General features: G+C 38.5%; 1 protein-coding gene across 4 annotated transcripts in view; it reads left to right on the top strand.

Moving 5' to 3' along the window:
- The window catches only part of COMMD1 (copper metabolism domain containing 1), a 170,773-nt gene that overhangs the window by 68,431 nt on the left and 75,572 nt on the right, over positions 1-26,770 (top strand). The window contains exon 3 of one of the 4 annotated variants that reach the window (XM_027555597.1): positions 5,013-5,043. The exons of 2 other annotated variants lie outside the window; for them this stretch is intronic. In XM_027555597.1, the coding sequence (XP_027411398.1) occupies positions 5,013-5,043 (31 nt within the window). Of the gene's footprint in view, positions 1-2,706; positions 2,728-5,012; positions 5,044-26,770 lie in introns of those variants that run through there. One more of the 4 variants, XM_027555598.1, reaches the window with a different exon arrangement.

Below are 26,770 nucleotides of genomic sequence, written 5' to 3' on the forward strand. Positions count from 1 at the left end.
TCTGATCCTAAAGTCCATTTTCTTAACCACTCCAATTAATTCCTAGACCAAAAATCAGACATTTAAGAAGGTGCAGAAAGTATTCTTGGATATTTCAGTTTCACCAGCCATTTGTATAGGCTATTCGTTTTTTATGCTGGCAGTAGTGATTATTTCATTTTGTCTTCTAGTATTTGTTATTGGGCAAGAAGATGCAAACATATGTATCTGCTTTGACTTTGCTAGAAAACCATGTGCTGTGCTAATAAGTCACTTCAGTTGTGTCCGATTGTTTGCCACCCTGGTAGTCCACCAGGCTCCTCTGTCCATGAGATTATCCAGGCAAGAATACTGGAGTGGGTAGCCATGTCCTCCTCCAGGGGATCTTCGCAACCCTGGGATCGAACCGCATCTCTTAACCTCTTCTGATTGGCAGGTGGGTTCTTTACCACTAAGTGCCACCTGGGAAGAAAACTATTACAGTATTCCTTTAACTGGATATTTTCCTAGTATTTTTTGAGCTAGGGTTTATAATGTGCCTTTTGATTTTATATGCCATCTAAACTTACTGGGTACTGACACAGGGATTTTAAAAATCTATTTTTGAGTTCATATGATTTTCCTTTCATTTTGTTAGCTAAAGTAAAAAAAAAACTTTTTTAAAAATAGTGAAATGTTTTTTTGTGAATCAGTAATTCTAAACATCACTACAGATGTTTTTTAGCTAGCTTCAGGAACATTTCATGATTATTTAGAATAAGTTGGTAAGCTTTTTTTAAGAGGACAGATATTTTAGACTTGACAGCTATATAGTTTCTGTCACAAGTACTCATCTTTCTTGCTGCAGCTCAGAAGCAGCCACAGGCAGTATGTAAACAAACAAGCATTGCTGTTTTTCTAGAAGGTTTACCTATTTCAGTAGAATCAATAGGTCCAAGTCAGAGAGTCTTTAAGCACTTGTCTAAGGTAACTTACATAGGTGAGGTGACATATATGCCCATTTTCTAGAGAAGGTATACGAGGCAGATAAGTGACTTGCTTCAGACACAGCTGCTAAGTGGTAAAGGGAGAATTAAAATGGGGATCACCAGACCTAGTTTTTCCAAAAATCATTGATGCCTACATCGAGGAGCTTTTTTAGCTTCTCACAATAGTCTGTGCCAAGAAAATATGTTAGGTATACAATGTGGTAATCAAGAGCATTGATAGGAATATCACTGAGCAATAAGAGGGAAAGAACTTTTGATATATATAACAAAACAGTTGAATCTCAAAATCATTTGCTGAGTGAAATAAGCCAGAGGAAAAGTTTTTTTAGCATAATGTATGATTCTACTCATATAAAATCCCAGAAAATGCATGAAAATTTTTAAGTGTGGTAGAAATGTTTATGTTCATTGTGACAACAGGTTTATGGATATATATGTATATCAAACTTATGAAATTGCATACTTTAGATATGCAGTTTATTGTACATTATTTATACTTCAAAGTTGTAAAGAAAATGATCATTATGCAAATGATTGGAAATGTACTTAAACCCACAGAAATTCTTTGACTGCAAATATATTCTTAAATCAAGAAAAGGTGTAAAGAAAAAAGTAAACTGTAATAGAAACTAGACAACTAGAATGGTGGTAAAATATACAACGCAGATCCTACTGGAAATGTTTTTGTGAGACCTGGATCCTTGGTTAGTACTTCTGTCAGCTTCTAGGTGAATATTATTTATAACATACTCTACTAAGTCAATTTTTAGAACATACATAGGCAACAAAGGCTAAGTTATTTTCACAGTACTGTCATTGGATGAGTTTGTTAGAGAATTAATGATGCTAGGATATTAAGAGGTTGCTTCTAAGAAGAATGATCAACTTTTCTGAACTCTGGTGTGTGTGTCTGTTCATATATCTCAATCAACTAAATCACCTTGTTTGTTCATTTTGTGTCATTTTAAATCAGTGGTTCTTGGTCAGTGCTGCCTATAAGAATGAGTTTTGGATCTTTACCAGTTTTCATGCTCTGGACACACTTCACACTAATTAAATAAGAATTTATGGAAGGCTTCCCCGGTGGCTCAGTTATAAAGAATCTGCCTGCCAATGCAGAAGACACAGGCTTGATCCCTGATCTAGGAATATTGCATATGCCATGGAGCACCTAAGCCCATGGGCCACAATTACTGAGCCTGTGCTCTAGAGCCCAGGGGCCTCAACTGCCAAGCCCACATGCCACAGTGGCTGAAGCCTGCATGCCTAAACCTGTGCTCCACAAGAGAAGCCACTACATTGAGAAGCCTGAATATTGCAACTAGAGAGTAGCCTCTCTAGTCTCAACTAGAGAAAAGTCCGCACAGCAACAGAGACTCAGCACAGCCAAAAATATAATACATTTTTTAAAAAATAAAAAAAAAAAGAGAGAAGAATCTGTGGGAATGGGACCTGGGCATCAGAATTCTTTAAAATTGGTGATTTCAAAAAAAGGGTGGGGACTTTCCAGGCTATCCAGTGGTTAAGACTCCACTGCAGGGGTTACAGGTTTGATCCTTGGTCGGGAAACTAAAATCCTGCATGCCCTGTTGTGTGGCCAAAATACAAACAAATAAAAAAAAAAGCCAACTAAAACTGGTGATTTCAGTATTCATCCAGGATTGAGAACTACTGTGTTAAAGGTAGCAAAATACTCTGATTTAAAATGTTAATAGAGCTTGGCATTAAATTTTTACAGTGAGAATGATGTTGGCCTGTTAGTTCTACTTGCCATAATTTGTGAAGTGCTTGAGGACTATTTAGAAAAGGCAGAGGAACCAGAGGTCAAACATCCACTGGATCATAGAAAAAGCAAGAGAGTTCCAGAAAAACATCTACTACTGCTTTATTGATGACTACACTAAAGCCTTTGACAGTGTGGATCACAACAAACTGTGGAAAATTCTTCAAGAGATGGGAATACCAGACCACTTGACCTGGCTCCTGAGAAATCTGTTTGTAGGTCAAGAAGCAACAGTTAGAACTGGACATGGAACAACAAACTGGTTCCAAATTGGGAAAGGAGTACATCAAGGCTGTATATTGTCACTGTGCTTATTTAACTTCTATACAGAGTACATCATGCTAAATGCTGGGCTGGATGGAGCACAACCTGGAATCAAGATTGCCAGGAGAAATATCAATAACCTCAGATATGCAGATGACACCACCCTTATGGCAGAAAGTGAAGAGGAGCTGAAGAGCCTCTTGATGAAAGTGAAAGAGGAGACTGAAAAAAGCTGGCTTAAAGCTCAACATTCGAAAAACAAAGATCATGGCATCCAGTCCCATCACTTCATGGCAAATAGATGGGGAAACAATGGAAACAGTGACAGACTTTATTTTTGGGGGCTCCAAGATCACTGCCGATGGTGACTGCAGCCATGAAATTAAAAGATGCTTGCTTCTTGGAAGAAAAGCTATGACAGACCTGGATAGCATATTAAAAAGCAGAGATATTATTTGCCAACAAAAGTCTGTCTAGTCAAAGCTATGGTTTTTCTAGTAGTCACGTATGGATGTGAGAGTTGGACCATAGAGACAGCTGAGCGCCAAAAAAACTGATTCTTCCAAACTGTGGTGTTGGAGAAGACTCTTGAGAGTCCCTTGGACTGCAAGGAGATCCAACCAGTCCATCCTAAAGGAAATCAGTCCTGAATATTCATTGGAAGGACTGATGCTGAAGCTGAAGCTGCAATACTTTGGCCACCTGATGCGAAGAACTGACTCATCGGAAAAGACCCTGATGTTGGGAAAGACTGAAGGCAGGAGAAGAAGGGGATGACAGAGGATGAAATAGTTGGATGGCATCACTGACTCGATGGACATGAGTTTGAGCAAGCTCTGGGAGTTGGTGATGGACAAAGGAATCCTGGTGTGCTCCAGTTGCAAAGAGCTAGACATGACTGAGCGGCTGAACTGACTGAGGACTATTTATTCAGGTACTAGATGTCATGGTGGTAGGTTTTTGGGTTTCCCCCCACCTCCCTGCTTAAGTTTCTCTCTCCTACCCAGTTTGCATTACTTCTTTCTTTGGTCCAAAAAGTACATTTGACAGTTGGCAGCCAAGTGCATGTATTACCTCTTTTTTTTTTTTTTTTTCTCTCTTATTAACTGCAATATATAATACCTTTGAAGTATGAGGAAGCCAAAGTAATAGAGAAGTTACTAAGGAAGTAAATATTTATGTAAGTATGCAAAGCTAGAGAAAATGACTATGCACTAGTAACCTAATTACCTTTCTTATAGTAAATGCTTTTCTTCAACAGAAATAAAATTTTTGTAGGAATAAAACATGAATTGAGTCGTAAAAGTACACAGAAAAGTTTGAGGTGAACATTTCATGTCCAAAGGGAAGAACATCAGTGCTTTACTTGTATAATTGATATCCTTCTTGTTTTAACATAAATCATAGAGAGACCTAAGCCTTGAGGACTGGTGTGTATATTAGAAAAGTTTCATTGTTTTGCTTACTTAGTCAGAACCACTGTTGTGTTTGTCTTTCCTGGAACTGAAACAGAATTTCTCGTAGAATGTTTTTCTTTTTTTAAACAGTAACATTCTTTGGGTGCGGGGGATCGTTTATATGCTTAGTAGAGTCTCCTATATAGTTACTTCTCTCTTTTGAGCCTCAATTTTGGCTTTTTATAAAGACAAGCTAGTTTTTCTTTTGTAACTTCTTGTTTTTCAAGACCAGTAAGACATTTTGTGAGGAACCATTTTGCCACAACTTCCATGCTAAACCGTCCCGTAGTGAATTATTTCTTCTTTCTTCTGCTAAATTGTTTTTTCTTAAGTATTTAGAGATTCCCCGCCTGTAGAGATCCTGAAGTATAAAGCTCTGTTTCTTTATTGTCATTTTTAAAAAATGGCTAATGTTGCCTTTTCTAGACAAAGTTTTAGTGTATCAAGCACTCTAGTTTTGGGCTATGTTTTTAGCCTACATAGGGAAGAAGTAGAGTCTACCTTTACTAATCTGTTTTTTTTTTCTCCCCATCTCATCAGATATGCAGTCCTGTCGTTTTCAAACAGTTAGGTAAGTTAGATAAGATATGCGATATCAAGAGATTATATACAATGGTGAGTGAGTATCAATGAAAGTTGCTCAGTCATGTCAGACCCCAGAGACTGTAGCCCCCCGGCTCCTCTGTCCATGGAATTCTCCAGACAAGAATACTGGATTGGGTAGCCATTCCCTTGTCCAAGAGATCTTCCCAACTCAGGAATCAAACTTGGGTCTCCTGTGTTGCGCACGGATTCTTTACCATCTGAGCCATCAGGAAGCCCAAACAATGATAAACATGCTCTCATTTCTTAGATTAAGACAGATTTGGCTCTGGATTAAAAGGCCAGTATTTTGTCTGAAACATAGGTAAATATCTAATCTCAAAGAAAGTAGTCACTTATTTTTAATTTGCACAATTCCTTCTAAAACAATGTACACTGATCTCCTTGTATAATTCTGTCTGGTAAGGAGCAAGAACCTGCTAAAACATGAGTAATTATCAGTTTTATGCCGAGCGCTCTTACTTACTATTGTAGCCTTTTAAGCCTGAGCACAGCCACCACAACTCCCTGCTTTGTGTCATAGGAGAAGAAGCAAAGTTTAAAACACATTCTCTCTTTCTCATGCCTTTCTCTTTTACATACATATATATACACTTATCTGTATATGTATCAGTATGTGGGGAAATTTGTAAGGATGGGATATAGAGAATTAGCACTTAGTCACCATTTTGAGATCACGTTGCAATAGCTTGGATAATCTTATTTAGTTATACAAGTTGTAATACTTGGCCTATTTCTGATAATTCTTGTTTTTAAAGTTGGATTTTCACTTTTAACAATGTAATAAAGGAAAGCCTCCAGAGAAGTTAGTCAAACTAATCTAACAAACCACCCTTTGTCATTATGGATTGATGAAATGTAACAGCTTGAGGATGCTTTAAATCAATTTAGAATACTTTTTTTTTTAATAAAGGAATTTTCCATTTTATATTTTATATAAAGTTTCAAATATTGGGTTTATTTAAACTTTAGTTCTAAATAGGTCAACCCTTTTTGTAGCTCTAACATATATTTCATATTAGTTTGTTTTCTAAAGTTGTAGTCCTAAACTTACAGTTCCAAGATATAATTTGTAGAAGGACAGTGCCCAAGGTCTATAACAACACAGAAAATAAATAGAGTAAAAAATTTGGTCCTCGTTGAAAGCCGTTGTGATTTTTATTGTGTTCATTTTTGTTAAACAAACACGGAGACTGAAAACTTAATATTTAAATTCTGGCTAACTCTGAATTAGCTATTTGCAAAAATACCTTGTACAGAAGGAAATGTTTTACAAAAGAAAAAAGATGCTAGAAAACTTTTGTTAGCATTTCTAATTAGAGTGAATAGAGAATATGTAATAGCCAGTGGGGGAAAAAATTTAAGTGATCATCTAGTTTTGAAACAATTAAAATCAGCACTTTTCAGTAGTCGATAATTTACCAGTTAAAAAGTTGGCATTTTGGGGTATTTTAATGTAAGAATTATGTAGTAATAAGTGGCATTTAATATTTTAATGTGTTAAAGATTAGACTGGTCTACTGTTAATACAGTTGATTTTCTTAAGCCTTTGTTCAAAAATTTATATAATATTTTTGCATTTATTTTAGTCTTAAGTGATAACCTTTGAAACTTATGAACAACATTTGACATACTTGAATTCTCTATTTGAAACACTTGTCTTCTAAGACACCTAGTTGTCTAATTAGTTGCCTAATTTTCCTTCTAATTTCTAGTGTGTTTTTTTTTTTCCCCCCCTTTTCATATTTTTCTTGCTGACTCTTTCTTATTTCCCCAGCTTCTCAATGTTGAAGTGTCCCTGAGCTTAAGTTTTGGTCTTGTTTTCTTCCCTATCTGCAACACACTTCCTGCTGCTGCTGCTGCTGCTGCTGCTAAGTCACTTCAGTCCTGTCTGACTCTGTGCGACCCCAGAGATGGCAGCCCACTAGGCTCCCTCGTCCCTGGGATTTTCCAGGCAAGAACACTGGAGTGGTTTGCCATTTCCTTCTCCAATGCATGAAAATGAAAAGTGAAAGTGAAGTCGCTCAATTGTGTCTGACTCTTAGCAACCCCATGGACTGCAGCCTTCCAGGCTTCTCCATCCATGGGATTTGCCAGGCAAGAGTACTGGAGTGGGTACTTCTCCACACACTTCTCCATACACCTCCACACACTTCCTAGGTGGTCTTATTTGTTTAATGGATTTAAATACTGTCTATTCTAAAGGAGATCAGTCCTGGGTATTCTTTGGAAGGAATGATGCTAAAGCTGAAACTCCAGTACTTTGGCCACCTCATGCGAAGAGCTGACTCATTGGAAAAGACTCTGATGCTGGGAGGGATTGGGGATAGGAGGAGAAGGGGACGACAGAGGATGGGATGGCTGGATGGCATCACTGACTCGATGGACGTGAGTTTGAGTGAACTCTGGGAGTTGGTGATGGACAGGGAGGCCTGACGTGCTGCGATTCACGGGGTTGCAAAGAGTCGGACATGACTGAGCGACTGAACTGAACTGAACTGATACCCTAACAACTCCCAAATTTGTATTTCCAAACTGAATTTCTCCCTTAAATTCCATGTATATACTTATGACGTACTTGAGAACTCTAAATGTGGAAAGGCTATCAAAAAATTGAATATGCCTCAGACTAAGTTCCTCTGTTGCCTCCCTTATTTGTTCCTCCTTCATTTTTTATCATCTCAGTCAGTGTTATCTCCATTCCTCTACTTCCTATCCTCTTCTCATGCCCACATCTAGTCCATCATCATATCTTGCTGGGTTTAATTTGATTACTCTTCTCTGTTCCCCTCTACTCTGTTCAGATCACCATAACTTCTCTCCTAGATTGTAGGAACATCCTCCTAACTGAACTCTCTGCATCTGCCTTTGGCAATTCTCTACACACAGCAGTGTGTCAACAGTAACTCTGTTAAAGCCCAACTCAGTTAATGTGTTCATCTCTCTGTAGGGCCTTCATATCACAATCAGATTAATCACTCTCTCCCCTGCTCAGTCTGCTATAGCAAGACCCAGTGGCCTCCTTGCTGATTCATGGCTCATGCTAAGCATGCTCCCTCTTTAGAGTCTACACATTTGCTGATCCCTCTGTCTTGATTGGTCTTCATTCAAGTATCCTAGAGTTAGTCTTTTCACTTTCCTGAGGTCTTTTTAATCTTATTTCATTTACTTATTTTTCTAAGGTCATTTAAAAAAATTTACCTTCTCAATAGCACTTTCCCTGACCACCTCTCTAAAGTTTAGTCTTTACTTTCTGTTTTATTTTTTGAAAACTTTATTGAGCTATAATTTCCATACAGTACAGTGTATCTATTGGAAGTATCCCATTTGATTAATTTTGGCTGGTGTATGTGTATACTTGTGAAACCACTATGGCAGTCAAGTGACAGAGCAGGTTATTCATCCCTTAAAAGTTTCCTTCTTCCCCTGTACAATCCATCTCTCTCTCTCCAGCACAGTTCCTAGACAACCACTGATCTACATTTGATCATCATCAATTAGTCTTTTCTGCTTTATTTTTTCTTCTTGGCACTTACTGCTATCTACCATGCTGTATATTTTATTGTACCTACTATACTTGTCTGTGCTCCATATTAGCATGCAAAGGGATGAAGATTATTGCTGTTTTGTTCATTGCTATATTCTCAAAGTCTAGGATGCTACTTGGCACGTAATGTTCAGGAAATAGTTGTTGAATGAATAAACGAATCATATAACTCACTATTTTACTAAGCATCTACTATCAGGCACTATGTAGGTGCTGAGGATATATCTGTGAACAATGTGGACAACTCTTATCTTAAGGAGCTGACAGAAAACAAAAAATAGTAGTAAGTAGTGTAAGAAAGTGTATCAGAGACTGAAGAGCCTTATCAAAGCTCAGAAAAGGAAATGGCTGTCTTTACCCAAGAAGTTGAGAAAGGTAGTTCTAAGGAGGTAACATTTGCATTTGATTTCGCTGACTTCATCTCTGATTCAGAGTGTCGTGAACTAAGAAAAATGAAAAAGGTGGTACAGATAGTATGACTTCTCTCGAGTTTATGAGCATCACCCTTTTGTTTAGCATATAGGTGTGACCTTTGGCACTAGTTTAGTACAGGTTGCCCTTTCTTTCCTTCTTACTTTTTTCCTTCTTTCTCTCTCTCCACCTCCCTCCCTCCCACCACTTTTTTTTTTCTTTCCTTTTTTTTAGGGAAAAAAAAAACTTTTCCTACATGTTGATTTTCCAGTTTCTCAAACCATAGGTAGTAACAAGTACCGGGAAGTAAATTGGCAGAAAAATTGTCTCAAGCAAAAGCAAGACTCATTTACTACAGTAATTTTCAGCATCGCTGTGAATCAGACTCACTTAAGGAGCTTTAAAAAATTATGGACCCCCAGACCCCACCTCAAAGTAAAGGACTTTTGCTTTTGTTTGAGAGAGGGAAGGCTTCTCTAAGAAGGCAGGGTGATTGGAGAGCACCAAATACGTGCCGAAGGAACAGCAAAGGCAGGAAGTTGGCCTTGGTAGGAAATTTGAATTTTTATTCAAAGTATAGTAGGAAACCACTGTAGGGCTTCAAAACAAGGGACTGATGTAATGTGGTTTATGTCCTCACAGAGTTCCTGAATTCATTTGAGAAGGATGGCTTATTATAGTCAAGAGTGAAGCCATGGTTCTGAGAGGTTAGGGGAAAAAATCACCAAGGTTGGAACTGTTTTTTTGCACATTAAAAGCTATTCTCTTTTGCTTCCAAATATCTGTGTGATATTAGTAGGTAAAATGGGATTTCAAGGTAAAAACAAAAATTCTGAAAACTTCCTCTTTCATTTTATTAGCAAGGTTAGGTATCTAGAATGAACAGAGCCAAAATTAGTACTTTGTTTCAAAATGGGTTTTCGTGGGTTTACCTGGACTTCTGACAGTCTTCATCCCACATTTCTACCTCTTTCCCATAATTAGGACGATCTCCTTCCTTTTCAAATTTTGTTGTAACATGTTTCAAAACTTGGCAAGCCCAGGGATAACTAATAAAAATCATTACAGTGCCAAAAGGGAAAACATAGTCAGGAGAACACTTAGCAGGTGCTATAGTGGTGGGCCAGGTAAGAACGTTAGCCAGGAAGATGGAGATAATTTTAGCAATCAAGGTGGAGAGAAGTGAGCAGATACAAGAAATGTTTTAATGTAGATAAGTTGCTTTGGGATGTGTTGGAAGCGATGGAGGAAATGAAAGAAAGTGAGGAATTGGAAATAACTTGTTTTTTGTATGAATATGTTAGTATAAATTGGTAACATTAGTCTTTGTTTAACAGTCTTACACCTAAGTTTGGTGGGGTGGTTTAGTCGCTAAGTCATGTCCGACTCTTGTGTCCCCATGGACTATAGCCTACCAGGCTCCCCTGTCCGTGGGATTCTCCAGGCAAGAATACTGGAGTGGGTTGCCATTTCCTTTTCCAGGGCATCTTCCAGACCCAGGAATTGAACCCAGGTCTCCTGCATTGTAGGCAGATTCTTTGCCAGCTGAGCTACAAGGGAAGCCCCTACTACTAAGTTGCCCATCTAATGTACAATTTGAGTTTTTTGTTAGTTGTTATCACTAGCCCTTCCACTTGGGAAAAAAATAAATCAAAAGAAATTATTTAACATTTGGCAATTAAGAAAATGCTTTTGTGCTGAAGTAATTTTATTTTTTTAAAAGCCCCAATTTATGAAGAGATGCATTTGAGATTTTTGAACTTAAATTCTTCCTAATGAGCTTTAAAAAATATCATTATTTCTTATGATGTGCCCTTTTCTTTCTGTATATTATGTTTCAGTGTAAAGATTTAAAGAGAGAAAGAGTGATCAGTGTTTGTCTTTGCAAACTTGTTGACCGTGTTTGAGAACAGGGCTTTAGCACTGGTGAAGTCCTCAGCTTCTAATAGCCTGCCAACAGGCAGCTCGTGGACTTCTTTCAGATTGTTGCCATTCAGGCTCTCTGGTTCTATTCTTGTGGACAGATTGGGTATTTGAGAGGAAGCCAGGAAACCAAGCTTTAAGAGAACTTGGAAACAGTTTTTGTGCTAAACTCAGGGTGACTGGGTATCCTGCCCAGCAATGTTGAAGCTGCTTGTGTTTGTCTAGTATTTATGTACTGGCTCAGGGCCTGTGGGCTTCATTCCATGTATGCTGCTGCTTTACAGCCAAGATAAATGTAGAAGGCCTCTGACCCAAGCCCACTCTTAGAACTTTTTTAAAAAGTATGTAAAATATACAAGATGTAAAATTTACCATTTAACCATTTTTAAGTGGTATTAAGTACATTACCACTCTCTGTTTCTAGAACTTCTTCATTATCCCAAACAGGAACTCTGTACTCATTAAACAATATCTCTCCATTCTCACCTCTCTGGCCCCTGATAATCTCTGTCTACTTTCTGTGTCTTTGAATTTGCTCGTTATACAAGGTACCTCATGAAAGTGGAGTCATAAGATGCTTACCCTCTTGTGTCTTGCTTACTTTGCTTTGCATAATGTGTTAAGATTTATCCATGTTGTAGCACTGTGTCAGAATTTCATTGCTTTTTGAGGCTGAATAATATTCCACTGTATGCCTCCACTGTGTGTGTATATATGTACACACACACACACACACACACACACACATTTTATTTATCCGTGAATCTGTTCATGGTCAGTTGAGTTGTTTTCACTTTTGGTTTTTTGTAAGTAATATTATTATGGATGTGATGTACAAATATCTGTTTGAGTCCCTGCTTAGGGTGTATACCTAGGAGTAGAATTGTGAGAACATATGATAATTCTGCATTTAAATTTTTGGGGAACTGCCAAACTGTTCTCCACAGTGGCTACAACCGCTTTTTATCCTTTCCAGCAATGTGCAGGGGTTCTAATTTCTGCACATCCTCATCAACAGCTTTTCTTTCCTTCTTTCTTTTTTTTTTTCTTTTTTATAATTGCTATCCTAATAGATTTGATTGGTATTTCATTGTGGTTTTGAGTCACATTCCATAATAATTAGTGATGTTGAGCATCTTTTCATGTACTTATTGGTAATTTGTATATCTTCTTTGGAAAAATGTTTACTTAAATCCTTTGCCCACTTTTAATCTGGTTGTTTATTGTTACTGTTGGGTTATACAAGTTCTTTGTATGTTATGGATATCAATCACTTATTGGATATATGATTTACAAATATTCTTCGGCATTCTGTGATTTGTCTTTTCACTGTCTAGATAATATCCTTGTATGTACAAAAAAATTTAATTCTGATGTAGTCCAGTTTATCTATTTTTTCTTTTGTTTCCTATGCTTTTAATATCATGTCCAAGAAGTAATTACCAAATCCAGTGTTATGAAACTTTTCCCATTTTCTTCCAAGGGTTTTATAGTTTTAGCTCTATGTTTAAGTCTTTGATCCATTTTGATTTAATTTTTATTTATGGTGTAAGAAGCCTGGCTGGCTACTGTCCATGGGGTTGCAAAGAATTGGACATGACTGAGCGACTAACACTTTCACTTCCACAAGGTCATTTGTAACATTTTGGGATGGATTTTTAAAAATTTATTTCTCAATTGAGGAAAAATAAAAGTGGGACTTTTGAACTTCCAAGCTAAGTTTCAGTTTTATCATGTTTCTCATCTTTCTGTAATTAATTAAAGAGAGCTCAGTAGTATCACCCAAGATACAGGAGGCACTTAATAATAAGTTGTAGTCACTAAAAGTGAGCTCAGATTAACTGCCAAATAAGTTCAACATCTTTTTCATTGCCAGGGTTATTAACTTAAGTAGATTAGAGAGAGTCAATAATAGTGGAAGTATGTCTATATCTGAATTTTAATGTTATTTATCTGTGGTTATAGTACAGAAGCAGGAACTGAATTATGATGATAAAACTAATGAGTGCATAGTTCACTGAGTGACATCCAAACAAGATTGATTACAAAGTGTGTTTGACCAGTTATACTGTGATAAATAACCCCCTCACACATGCCCTTAGTCTAGGAAAAACAGCTTAGCCCTCTAGGAATATAATTTAAGGTTTCCATGCTGTAGCACCTGTTTTCCATGCTCTGTCATCTATTGTGCAGTCTAACCATGTGGGACTATATTTTCCATACATGTATATCCTTCTCTGTTGCTACTTGGAATGTTCTTATCCATGCCCATTTTCACTTGGTTAAATCCTCTCTCTTCTTTAGCATTCGTATTGCTTATTATCTCTGCCATGAATTTCCTGTCTAGTTATCTCAACTAGATCCGATAATCTGAATTCTCAGGATATTTGAACCTTTCTTTAAAATTTCTTACAACTTAGACTTTTAAAAAATTGAATTTATTTATTTTTAATCGAAGGATAATTGCTTTACAGTATTGTGTTGGTTTCTGCCAAACATCAAACGAATCAGCCATCAGTTCAATTCAGTTCGGTCGCTCAGTTGTATACGACTCTGCAACCCATGGACTGCAGCACGCCAGGCTTCCCTGTCCATCACCAACTCCCGGAGCTTGCTCAAATTCATGTCCATCGAGTCAGTGATGCCATCCAACCATCTCATCATCTGTCTTCCCCATCTCATCCTTCCTTCAATCTTTCCCAGCATCAGGGTCTTTTCAAATGAATCAGTTCTTTGCATCAGGTGGCCAAAGTATTGGAATTTCAGCTTCAGCATCAGTTCTTCCAATGCATATTCAGGACTGATTTCCTTTAGGATGGACTGGTTAGATCTCCTTGCAGTCCAAGGGACTCTATAAAGAGTCTTCTCCAACACCACAGTTCAAAAGCATCAATTCTTCAGCGCTCAGCTTTCCTTATAGTACAAATCTCACATCCATTCATGACTACTGGAAAAACCAGAGCTTTCACTAGATGGACTTTTGTTGGCAAAGTAAATATGCTGTCTAGGTTGGTCATAGCTTTTCTTCCAAGGAGCAAGCATCTTTTAATTTTGTGGCTGCAGTCACCATCTGCCCTAAAAAATAAAGTCTGTCACAGTTTCCATTGTTTCCCCATCTATTTGCCATGAAGTGATGGGACCAGATGCCATGATCTTCGTTTTTTGAATGTTGAGTTTTAAGCCAGCTTTTTCACTCTCCTCTTTCATTTTCATCAAGAGGTTCTTTAGTTCTTCTTCACATTCTGCCATAAGGGTGGTGTCATCTGCATATCTGAGGTTATTGATGTCAGCCATAGGTGTATCTATGTCCCCTCCCTCTTGAACCTCCCTCCTGCCTCCCTCACCACCCCACCCCTCTAGGTTGTTACAGAGCCCCGGCTTGAGTTCCCTGAGTCAAATTCCCATTGGCTATCTAACAACTTATTTAAAATAAAAAACAGAGCACTTACTATTAGTGTCTAACTTAATTAAGCACAAAAGAAGGTTAGCAGGTTATGTCCTTAAGAAGCCCAGAAGTGGCTGTTGAGTCTCTCCAACTCTGTTCATGTCATTCTGTAAACAAGCTTACTCCCTCTGGCAGTAAAAGGATGGCTCTCAAGTCCCAGTTTATCTTTTCAGCTTAACATTACCAATGGAAAGAGGTACTTCTCTCTTCCCAACATATATATATTGAATAAAGGCTGAAATTTTTATTTTCTCTGCTTAAGTCACATGGCTGTCCACAGAGAAATCACTATATATAGGAATTAGGATAGTTTAAACTTGCAGTATTTGCCCAGCTCTTTAACCAGGAGTAGGGTAGTGTCAAGACTATGGTTTTTCCAGTAGTCATATACAAATGGAGCTTTCCAGCTCCATAAAGAAGACTGAGCATCAAAGAATTGATGCTTTCAAATTGTGGTGCTGGTGAAGACCCTTGAGAGTCCTTTGGACTAAAAGGAGATCAACCCTAAAGGAAATCAACCCTGAATATTCATTGGAAGGATTCAGTGCTGAAGCTGAAGCTCCAATACTTTGGCCACCTGATGTGAAGAACTGAGTAACTGTAAAAGATCCTGATGTGGAAAGATTGAAGGCAGTAGGAGAAGAGGGTGAAAGAGGATGAGATGGTTGGATGGCATCACTGATGCAATGGACATGAATTTGAGCAAACTCTGGGAGATAATGAAGGACAAGGAAGCCTGGCATGCTGCAGTCCATGGGATTGCAAAGAATAGGACATGACTGAGCGACTAATAACAAAAACAACAAGGGTAAAGTGTAGATTGACTGCTGATACCACAGGGAATAGGTGGGGAGTACTTTCCCAAAGGAATTAGGCATGTTGGACAAATAAAACCAGTATATGTCCACTATACCTTGTTCGGAGAAGGCGATGGCACCCCACTCCAGTACTCTTGCCTGGAAAATCCCATGGACGGAGGAGCCTGCTAGGCTGCGGTCCATGGGGCCGATGAGAGTCGGACACGACTGATCGACTTCACTTTTCACTTTCATGCATTGGAGAAGGAAATGGCAACCCACTCCAGTGTTCTCGCCTGAAGAATCCCAGGGACCGGGGAGCCTGGTGGGCTGCCGTCTGTGAGGTCGCACAGAGTCGAACACGACTGAAGTGACTTAGCATAGTGCCTTGTTAGTGTGTGCCTTCAAGAAGCCTACAACTTTCTTTTGGGGGGGTGGGTGGTTATGCCTCTTGGCATGCAAGATCTTAGTTTGCTGAGCAGGGATGGAACCCGTGCCCTCTGCAGTAGAAGTACGGAATCCTAACCACTGGACCACCAGGGAATTCCCAAGAGGCGTCCAATTTATCATTAATATTTATATCCTTTATGTATGTGTGTTGGTCGCTCAGTCACATCTGACTCTTTGCCACTCCATGTACTAGCCCGACAGCCTCCTCTGTTCACAGAATTTTCCAGGCAAGAATACTGGTGTGGATTGCTATTCCCTTCTCCAGGGAATCTTCCCAACTCAGGAGTTGAACCCAGGTCTCCCTCATTGCAGGCGGATTCTTTACCTTCTGAGCCACCATGGAAGTTTAAAAGAACAACAAACATTTATTATCTCACATAGGAGTTGGGATGGGAATTTGGAAGCAGCTTAGACAAGTGATTTTAGCTGAAGGTCTCTTGTGAGTTGTACCAGGTGTCAGCCAGAGTGTCACCATCCCAAGGCTTAACTGGGGCTAGAGGATCTGCCTCCAGGCTCACCATCAGCTGTGAAAAGAGCCCTAGGCTCCTTTGTGGTTAATGGCCACTAGCTAACATAGCACCTGGTTTCTTCCATAGTGGGTGATCCAGGAGAGGAAAAGCAAGCAGGGAGCCACAGTGCCTTATACGATCTAGTCTCTGACTTGTACACTATTACTTCTGCTTTTAAAAAAAAGTGTATGTCACAGTTTACTTTTGCTAGAAAATAATGAGGGATAGAGCAGTATAACAATAACAAGTTTGGAATTAATGAAGTTAGCTCTTGTTGGTTTGTTATTACATATTTTAGTTTTCATCCATCTAGTATTTATCTACTAGGTGTTTAATATCAGAATAATTAAACTATTATTTATTATATCTTCACCATGATCCATGTTCTAAACATATTTTATGCATTGACTCACTCAGTTCTCTTACCAACCCTCTGAAATAGTTTTATATGGGTTTTTTTTTTTTTTTTTTTTTGGCTTTAACTTTATTTTTGAATAACTTTAGGTTTATACAGAAGTTGCAAAGATAGTAGAGTGAACTCCCTTATACTCATCCAGCTTTCCCTGCTAATATTTTACATTACCATGGTACTTTTGTAAAAATAAACTAAAGTTGGTATATTGTTACTAACTAAACTGCAGATTTTATTTGTTTTTCACTAGTTTTTTTTTTCCATTTTATGTTTCCTTTGTGTTCTAGGATCCAGTCCAGGGTATCACTGAATTGCTAAATAAACTAAATTACATTTAGTTGTTATAACTTCCCACTTTCCTCTAATCTGTGACAGTCTCTCATCTTCCCTTTTCCATTACCAAACAATCTTTAAGACTACTGACCAGGTATCCTTTATAATTTCCCTCAATCTGAGCTTATTTGTTGTTTTTCTCATGGTTAGACTGATCTTGTGAATTTGGGGAAAGAATTTATCAGAGATGATGTGCCTTTCTTGTCACACCATATTACGGGATGAATGCAGTCTACACAGCATCACCATTGGTATTAACCTTTATTACACGTTAAAGTGTCATTTACCAGGTTTCTCTTTTGTAGAGTTATTATTTTCCCTTTCCTCTATTCTATTCTTTGGAAGCTACTTTTCTATAGTAGTTAGAAGTAAGTCACACTACAGAGGGTGGGCCAGTTCAGTTCAGTTGCTTAGTCGTGTCCAACTCTTTGCGACCCCATGAACTGCAGCACGCCAGGCCTTCCTGTCCATCACCAACTCCCAGAGTCCACCCAAACCCATGTCCATTGAGTCAGTGATGCCATCCAACCATCTCATCCTCTGTCGTCCCCTTCTCTTCCTGCCCTCAATCTTTCCCAGCATCAGGGTCTTTTCCAATGAGTCAGCTCTTCACATCAGGTGGCCAAAGTATTGGAGTTTCCGCTTCAACATCAGTCCTTCCAATGAACACCCAGGACTGATCTCCTTTAGGATGGACTGGTTGGATCTCCTTGCAGACCAGGGGACTCTCAAGAGTCTTCTCCAACACCACAGTTCAAAAGCATCACTTCTTCAGTGCTCAGCCCTCTTTATAGTCCAACTCTCACATCCATACATGACCACTGGAAAAACCATAGCCTTGACTAGACAGATCTTTATTGACAAAGTAATGTCTCTGCTTTTTAATATGCTGTCTAGGTTGGTCATAACTTTCCTTCCAAGGAATAAGCGTCTTTTAATTTCAAGGCTGCAGTCACCATCTGCAGTGATTTTGGAACCCTAAAAAATAAAACCAGCCACTGTTTCCACTGTTTACCCATCTATTTGCCATGAAGTGATGGGACCAGATGCCATGATCTTCGTTTTCTGAATGTTGAGCTTTAAGCCAACTTTTTCACTCTCCTCTTTCACTTTCATCAAGAGGCTCTTTAATTCTTCTTCACTTTCTGCCATAAGGTTGGTATCATCTGCATATCTGAGGTTATTGATATTTCTCCTGGCAATCTTGATTCCAGCTTGTGCTTCCTCTAGCCCAGCGTTTCTCATGATGTACTCTGCATAGAAGTTAAATAAGCAGGGTGACAACATACAGCCTTGACGTACTCCTTTTCCTATTTGGAACCAATCTGTTGTTCCATGTCCAGTTCTAACTGTTGCTTCTTGACCTGCATACAGATTTCTCAAGAGGCAGGTTAGGTGGTCTGGTATTCCAGTCTCTTGAAGAATTTTCCACAATTAGTTGTGATCCACACAGTCAAAGGCTTTGACACAGTCAATAAAGCAGAAGGAGATGTTTTTCTGGAACTCTCTGGCTTTCTCGATGATCCAGCAGATGTTGGCAATTTGATCTCTGGTTCCTCTGCCTTTTCTAAATTCAGCTTGGATATCTGGAGTTCATGGTTCACATACTTTTGAAACCTGGCTTGGAGAATTTTGAGCATTACTTTGCTAGCATGTGAGATGAGTGCAATTGTGCAGTAGTTTAAATATTCTTTCGCATTGCCTTTCTTTGGGATAAGAATGCAATCCTTTTCCAGTCCTGTGGCCACTGCTGAGTTTTCCAAATTTGTTGGCATATAGAGTGCAGCACTTTCACAGCATCATCTTTTAGGATTTGAAATAGCTCAGCTGGAATTCCATCACCTCCACTAGCTTTGTTCATAGCCATGCTTCCTAAGGCCCATTTGACTTCATATTCCATGATGTCTGGCTGTAGGTGAGTGATCACACCATCGTGATTATCTGGGTTGGGAAGGTCTTTTTTGTATAGTTCTTCTGTGTATTCTTGCTACCTCTTCCTAATGTCTTCTGCTTCTGTTAGGTCCATACCAATTTTCTTGAAGATATCTCTAGTCTTTCCCATTCTGTTGTTTTCCTCTGTTTCTTTGCACTGATTGCTGAGGAAGGTTTTCTTATCTCTCCTTGCTGTTCTTTGGAACTCTGCATTCAAATGGGTATATCTTTCCTTTTCTCCTTTCCCTTTAGCTTCTCTTCTTTCCTCAGCTATTTTTATGGCACTCTTATAAATTTGGCCCCGCACATCAGAACAAGACCCAGTTTCACCCTCAGTCAGTCTCTCCCATCAGGAAGCATCCATAAGCCTCTTATCCTTCTCCATCAGAGAGCTGCCAGACTGAAAACCACAATCACAGGGAAATAACCAATCTGATCACATGGACCACAGCCTGTCTAACGTAGGGAAACTATGAGCTTTGCTGTGTAGGGCCACCCAAGATGGACGGGTCATGGTGCAAAGTTCTGACAAAATGTGGTCCACTGGAGAAGGGAGTGGCAAGCCACTTCATTATTCTTGCCTTGAGAACCCCATGAACAGTATGAAAAGGCAAAATGATAGGACACTGAAAGATGAGCTACCCTGGTCAGTAGATGCCCAGTAGGCTACTGGAGATCAGTGGAGAAATAACTCCAGAAAGAAGGAAGAGATGGAGCAAAAGCAAAAACAGCACCCAGTTGGGGATGTGACTTGTGATAGAAGCAAAGTCCAATGTGGTAAAGAGCAATATTGCATAGGAACCTGGAATGTTAGGTCCCTGAATCAAGGCAAATTGGATGTGGTCAAACAGAAGGTTTATGTCAACATTTTTGGAATCAGTGAACTAAAATGGACTGGAATGGGTGACTTTAACTCAGATGACCATTATATCTACCACAGAGGGCAAGAATCCCTTAGAAGAAATGGAGTAGCCATCATAGTCAACCAAAGAGTTTGAAATGCAGTACTTGGATGTGATCTCAAAAACAACAGAATGATCTGTGTTCATTTCCAAGGCAAACCATTCAGTATCAATGGTAATCCAAGTCTATACCCCGACCAGTAATGCTGAAGAAGCTGAAGTTGAACGGTATTATGGAGACCTACAAGACCTTTTAGAACTAATACCCAAAAAAGATGTCCTTTTCATTATAGGGGACTGAAATGCAAAAGTATGAAGTCAAGAAACACCTGGAGTAACAGGCAAATTTGGCCTTGGAGTACAGAATGAAGCAGGGCATAGGCTAATAGAGTTTTGCTAAGAGAACACACTGGTCATAGCAAACACCCTCTTCCAAAAACACAAGATTCTACACATGGCCATCACCAAATGGTCAATACTGAAATCAGATTGATTATATTCTTTGCAGCCAAAGATGGAGAAGCTCTATACAGTCAGCAAAAACAAGACTGGGAGCTGACTGTGGCTCAGATCATGAACTGTGTATTGCCAAATTCAGACTGAATTTGAAGAAAGTAGGGAAAACCACTAGAACATTCAGGTATGACCTAAATCAAATCCCTTATGATTATACAGTGGAAGTGAGAAATAGATTCAAGGGACTAGATCTGATAGAGTGCCTGATGAACTATGGACGGAGGTTCATGACATTGTACAGGAGACAGGGAAGAAGAAAAAGAAAGAAAAAGAAGAAAAATAAATGCAAAGAAGGAAAATGGTTGTCTGAGGAGGCCTTACAAACAGCTGTGAAAAGAAGAGAAGCAAAAAGCAAAGGAGAAAGGGAAAGATATACTTACTTGAATGCAGAGTTCCAAAGCATAGCAAGGAGAGATAAGAAAGCCCTCCTCAGTGATCAATGCAAAGGAATAGAGGAAAACAACAGAATGGGAAAGACTAGAGATGTCTTCAAGAAAATTAGAGATACCAAGGGAACATTTCATGCAAAGATGGGCACAATAAAGGACAGAAATGGTATATACCTAACAGAAGGAAAAATATTAAGAAGAGGTGGCAAGAATACACAGAAGTATACATAAAAGTTCTTCATGACCCAGATAATCACAATGGTATGATCACTCACCTAGAGCCAGACATCCTGGAATGCGAAGTAAAGTGGACTTCAGGAAGCATGACTGAACAAAACTACTGGAGGTGATGGAATTCCAGCTGAACTATTTCAAATCCTTAAAGATGATGGTGTGAAAGTGCTGCACTCAATATGTCAACAAATTTGGGAAACTCAGTAGTGACCACAGGACTGGAAATGGTAGTGTTCATTCCAATCCCAAAGAAAAGGAATGCCAAAGAATACTCAAACTACTGCACAGTTGTACTCATCTCAAACGCTAGTAAAGTAATGCTCAAAGTTCTCCAAGCCAGGCTTCAGTAGTACTTGAACCGTGAACTTCCAGATGTCCAAGGTGGTTTTAGAAAAGGCAGAGGAACCAGAGATCAATTTGCCAACATCTGATGGCTCATCGAGAAAGCGAGAGAGTTCCAGAAAAACATCTTCTGCTTTATTGACTATGTCAAAGCCTTTGACTGTGTGGATCACCACAAAGTGTGGAAAATTCTTTAAGATATGGAAATATCAGACCACCTGACCTGCGTCTTGAGAAATCTGTTTGCAGGTCAAGAAGTAACAGTTAGAACTGGACATGGAACAACAGACTGGTTCCAAATTGGGAAAGGAGTACATCAAGGCTGTATATTGTCACCCTGCTTTTTTTTTTTTTTTTTTTTTGAAGAAAGGAATACAACTTTATTTGGAAAGCTAGGCATCCTAGTAGATGGCAGGCTATTGCCCAGCCTATCATCTTATCTGGGTCTGAATCACAGTTTCTTTTATAGACAGGGAAGAGTAGGAGGTGAGGAAAGTGAAAGTGAAAGTGACGTCGCTCAGTTGTGTCCAACTCTTTGCAACGCAATGGACTGTAGCCTACAAGGCTTCTCTAACCATGGAATTTTCCAGGCAAGGGTACTAGAGTGGGCTGCCATTTCCTTCTCTATCACCCTGCTTATTTAACTTATATGCAGAGTACATCATGAGAAATGCTGGGCTGGATGAAGCACAAGCTGGAATCAAGATTACTGGGAGAAATATCAATAACCTTAGATATGCAGATGACACCACCCTTATGGAAGAAGGTGAACAAGAACTAAAGAGCCTCTTGATGAAAGTGAAAGAGGGTTGTGAAAAGTTGGCTTAAAGCTCAACATTCAGAAAACTACGATCATGGCATCCCATCCCATTACTCCATGGAAAATAGATGGGGAAACAGTGGACTCTGTGACGGACTTTATTTTGGGGGGCTCCAGAATCACTGCAGATGGTGACTGTAGCCATGAAATTAAAAGACACTTTCTCCCTGAAAGAAAAGTTATGACCAACCTAGACAGCATATTTAAAAGCAGAGACATTACTTTGCCAACAAAGGTCTATCTAGTCAAGGCCATGGTTTTTCCAGTGGTCATGTATGGATGTGAGAGTTGGACTATAAAGAAAGCTGAGCGCCAAAGAATTGATGCTTTTGAACAGTGGTGTTGGAGACAACTCTTCAGAGTTCCTTGTACTGCAGAGTTCCAACCAGTCCATCCTAAAGGAAATCAGTCTTGAATATTCATGGGAAGGTCTGATATTGATGCTGAAACTCCAGTACTTTCACCACCTGATGCAAAGAGCTGACTCAGTTGAAAGGACCCTAATGCTGGGAAAGATTGAAGGCAGGAGGAGAAGGGGACAACAGAGGATGAAATGGTTGGGTGGCATCACTGACTCAATGGACATGAGTTTGAGCAAGCTCTGGGAGTTGGTGATTGACAGGGAGGCCTGGCATGTTGCAGTCCATGGGGTCACAAAGAGTCGGACATCACTGAGCCACTGGCCTATTAAATCTTATTTAAGCTCACTCCCTTAGGTGAAAGTCACGCCCAAAGATCTCTGTATGATATAAGCCATTTTCTGTTTTTGGTTTCTACTAAGAGATGATGGCTTGTAGCATGTTAGAAACTATAGTATTTGATTAAAAGAATCTGTGAGTCATACTTTTAAAATCTTGAGAAGACGTTTTGTCTAACTGAATAGTACTCAGAATCATCGTCTTAGAGCTTTCTGAGGCTATAAGAAAGAATTTTGTAGCTCTGCTTTTAACCTCATGTTTTAGACCAGGTTTTCTTGGCAATGTCTTAAACTTTTCTTAGAAGCCATGTCTTACTTTAATATTGTTTGCATCTGGAGAGACTCAGAATCTTCAAAACCAAGTTCTGGCTCCTTTTCGTTGAGCTGTGTTTGAGATGTTTATTAGGAATTTGGAAATTTGGGTTGGGGTTTCAGTGATGTAGCCTTGGCAAAAAGAAAGATCTGGAAGTCATGAGGATTTATTCAGCAGCCCTTGAATTTGAGAAATTATTGAGGAACAGAAGGAAGGCCAAGAGTGGAACTTTGAGAATTGTGGACCTTTAATGAGCAAGTGATTAAAGACTGTGAGGGAGGCAGTGTTGGAGGAGGTCAGTGATAGATTGGAGAAATGAAACATACAAGATTGGAGAAGTATTGATGATGATACTTTCTCACTTACTTTACATGCTCAGTTTAGTGGGAAGTTTTCCAGTTTCCTCTTCATATAAATTCTTTGAGTCAAGGAGATCAGTACCTTTTTATAGTTAAATTTATGATGTTAGCTTTTCTATTAAGCTGAAGGATAAAAACACAGCCTTGGAAGCAAAGTTGAAGAACATATCTAAACAGCTTGCCCTCTGTGTCCATAAAGTGTGAGTGCAAAAGGAACTCCTATTGGAAAAGAATGCTGTATGCTTACATTCATTAATACTTTAAAAAACTGTAGGTTGTCTTTTTTGCTGAGTTTTAAGAGTTCTTTATATATTCCTGATGTTAAACTCTTTCAGATATATGATTCACAAATGTTTTCTCCTGTTCTCTACGATGTCTTTTCACTTACTTGGTAATGTCCTTTGATGTACAGAAATTTAAAATTTTTATGAAGTCCAGTTTATCTGTTTTTTTCTTTTGTTGCTCATGCTTCTAATGTGAACTCTAAGAATCCATTGCCAAATCTGGGTCATGAAGATTTATCTTTATTTAGCTTAAGAGAAATCGGTCATTGTTATATATTTAGTCATGGGTCCATTTTGAGTTAATTTTTATATATGGAATAATGTAGGGATTGAATGAACTTTTCTTTTTGACATTGTATTTTAGAGTGAAAGAACCTCAACATGTGAATGTGTAAGTTTGCTCTTGAGGACAGTCAGTATCTCATTCAGGTTATAGTTTATTTTATTAATTTTCCTATAGTGTAGTTTTTAATTCTATGAGACCCTAAGCAAGTTGCTAACTCAAAGTTTTTTAAATTATTTTTTCCTTTATTTTTAACCTTTTGAATTTTGATAACGAAGGAGGATAGTTGTAGAAACTGTAAATTAGATATTCTGAGATCAGTCTTCTAATATCATTTGCCAGTGCTTTCTTTTCCTTTACATGAAGTGGGGACCAGTGTAAATTGAGGTACTTGGTGAACAAATCATGACAGTAAAGTATTTTTAGCAGTCTGTTTAAATGTTTTTTTGGAATGTGTTTTAATTCTAGTTTCACATTTTTATTTACCTAGGGCTTCCCAGGTGGTGCTGGTGGTAAATACCCGCCTGCCTGTGTACATCAGTAGATGTAAGAAACGCAGGTTTGATCGTGGAGTTGGGAAGATTCCCTAGAGAAGGGAATGGCAACCCGCTTTATGCCTGGAAAATCCCGTGAACAGAGGAGCATGGTGGGCTACAGCTCATAAAGTTGCAGAGTCAGACACGACTGAAGCAACTTAGCACGCACAGCAGTCTAGTATGGGAGTACTTCTAAATAACATAGTTACTATAAATTTGTATTTTGCACCCTCTTTAGTGGAAATGATAATGTTAATAAAAAATAGAAACTCAAATGCTTATTAGCCACATTAAGAAAAGGTAACTTGTCAACCTGAAGTAGAATCCAAGAGCAAAGTGATGAGTGGGGTTAAAACTGTGGGTCTTCAGTCTCCATGGTAAGTGTTGGTAGCTGACTTTGATTCCTGTGTAGTCAAAGGAAGTAAATGCATTTCACATACAGGCCATGTACAAATTTTTAAAAAAAATATCCAGATCACTTAAAAAGTATGTGTGAAGTGGTAAATACTAAGTACCTCTGAGGAAAGGATAGAGGAAATTGAGATAAGGGAAGAAAACAGTGGCACCGGGTAAATTTTTATTACTTAAAAAATATCCAAAAACAAAAAGAAAAATTGGGTGTGTGTGTTGTGGGAAAGAAGGAGTACTCATAGAAATTCAGTCTAAGGAAACAACCTGAGATTCTACAAATATTTATTTCTGTTATTGTTTTTCGGTCATTAAATCTTGTCTGACTCTGTGACCCCATGAACGTCGTTCACTATCCCCCGGAATTTGCTCAAACGCATATCCTTTGAGTCAGTGGTGCTATCCAACCACCTCATCCTTTTTCGCCCCCTTTTCCTCTTGCCCTCAATCTTCCCCAGCATCAGGGTCTTTTCCAGTGAGTCAGCTCATCCCATCAGGTGGCTGAAGTGTTGGAGCTTCAACTTCAGCACCAGTCCTTCCAATGAATATTCAGTGTTGATTTCTTTTAGGATTGACTGGTTTGATCTCCTTGCTGTCTGAGAGACTCTCAAGAGTCTTCTCCAGCACTACAGTTCAAAAGCATCAATTCTTCGGCTCTCAGCTTTCTTTGTGGTCCAACGCTCACATCCATATGTGACTACTGGAAAAACTATAGCTCTGACTGTAAGGACATTTGTCAGCAAAGTGATGTCTCTGTTTTTTAATATGCTGTCTAGGTTTGTCATAGCTTTTCTTCCAAGGAGCAAACGTCTTTTAATTTTGCAGCTGCAGTCATCATCCGCGTTGATTTTGGAGCCCAGGAAAATGAAATCTGACACTGTTGCCATGTTTTCCCCATCTGTTTACCCTGAAGTGATAGGACCAGATACCATGATCTTCGTTTTTTGAATGTTGGTTTTTAAGTCATCTTTTTACTCTCCCCTTTCACCTTCATCAAGAGACTCTTTAGTTCCTCTTCACTTTCTGCCATTAAAGTGGTATCATCTGCATATCTGACATTTATATTTCTCCCGGCAGTCTTGATTCCAGCTTATGCTTCATTCAGCCCAGCATTTCACATGATGTACTCTGTGTATAAGTTAAATAAGCAGGGTGACAATATACAGCTCTAACATACTCCTTTCCCAATTTTGAATATTTAAAAAATTTTGAATATTTACGTAGAATTTATTTATTTAAATATTTATTATTGTGTTTAGGTGATGGAAAATTAGAAACAGCTTCATGTCCAATAATAGGTGAAGGAATGGTGGGCAGAGGGGGAGAATGAGTGAATAACCATAAAAATGGTTAGATTCACTCTAGGAAATACTCTACAATCATTTTTTTTAGATCAAAATTTTTAAAGATTATTTAATAATATTAGAAAATGAAATAGTGTTCCCTGTGGGGGGAAAAAAGCAAAATACAGAGCTGTATATATAGTATGTGTAGTATAATCCATATTTTAAAATAGTTTATTCTTATAAAGTACATGTAACATAAAATCTACTTTCAGTGACATTTAGTACATTCACAATGTGCAACCATCATAACTCCAGATTTTAGAAATACATATTTATTTGCACAGAAAAAAATGCCCTCCAAAATATATAACAAATGTTCTCAGAGAATTATTTTTTTATGTGATGGAGATATCTGCATTTCTTGTTCCTTATCTGTTTTAGTGTTTTCCACATTTTCACGCCCTGTTTTCTTTTTCCTAAAGAGTCATTCTAAGGGTGAAACTAGTAATGTTTATTTCTTTTGTTTTTAAACATTTAAATAAAATGTTTATTTTCTCCTTATTTTGA

This window comes from Bos indicus x Bos taurus, chromosome 11 (genome assembly GCF_003369695.1).
Source record: "Bos indicus x Bos taurus breed Angus x Brahman F1 hybrid chromosome 11, Bos_hybrid_MaternalHap_v2.0, whole genome shotgun sequence".
Classification (NCBI taxonomy): domain Eukaryota; kingdom Metazoa; phylum Chordata; class Mammalia; order Artiodactyla; family Bovidae; genus Bos; species Bos indicus x Bos taurus.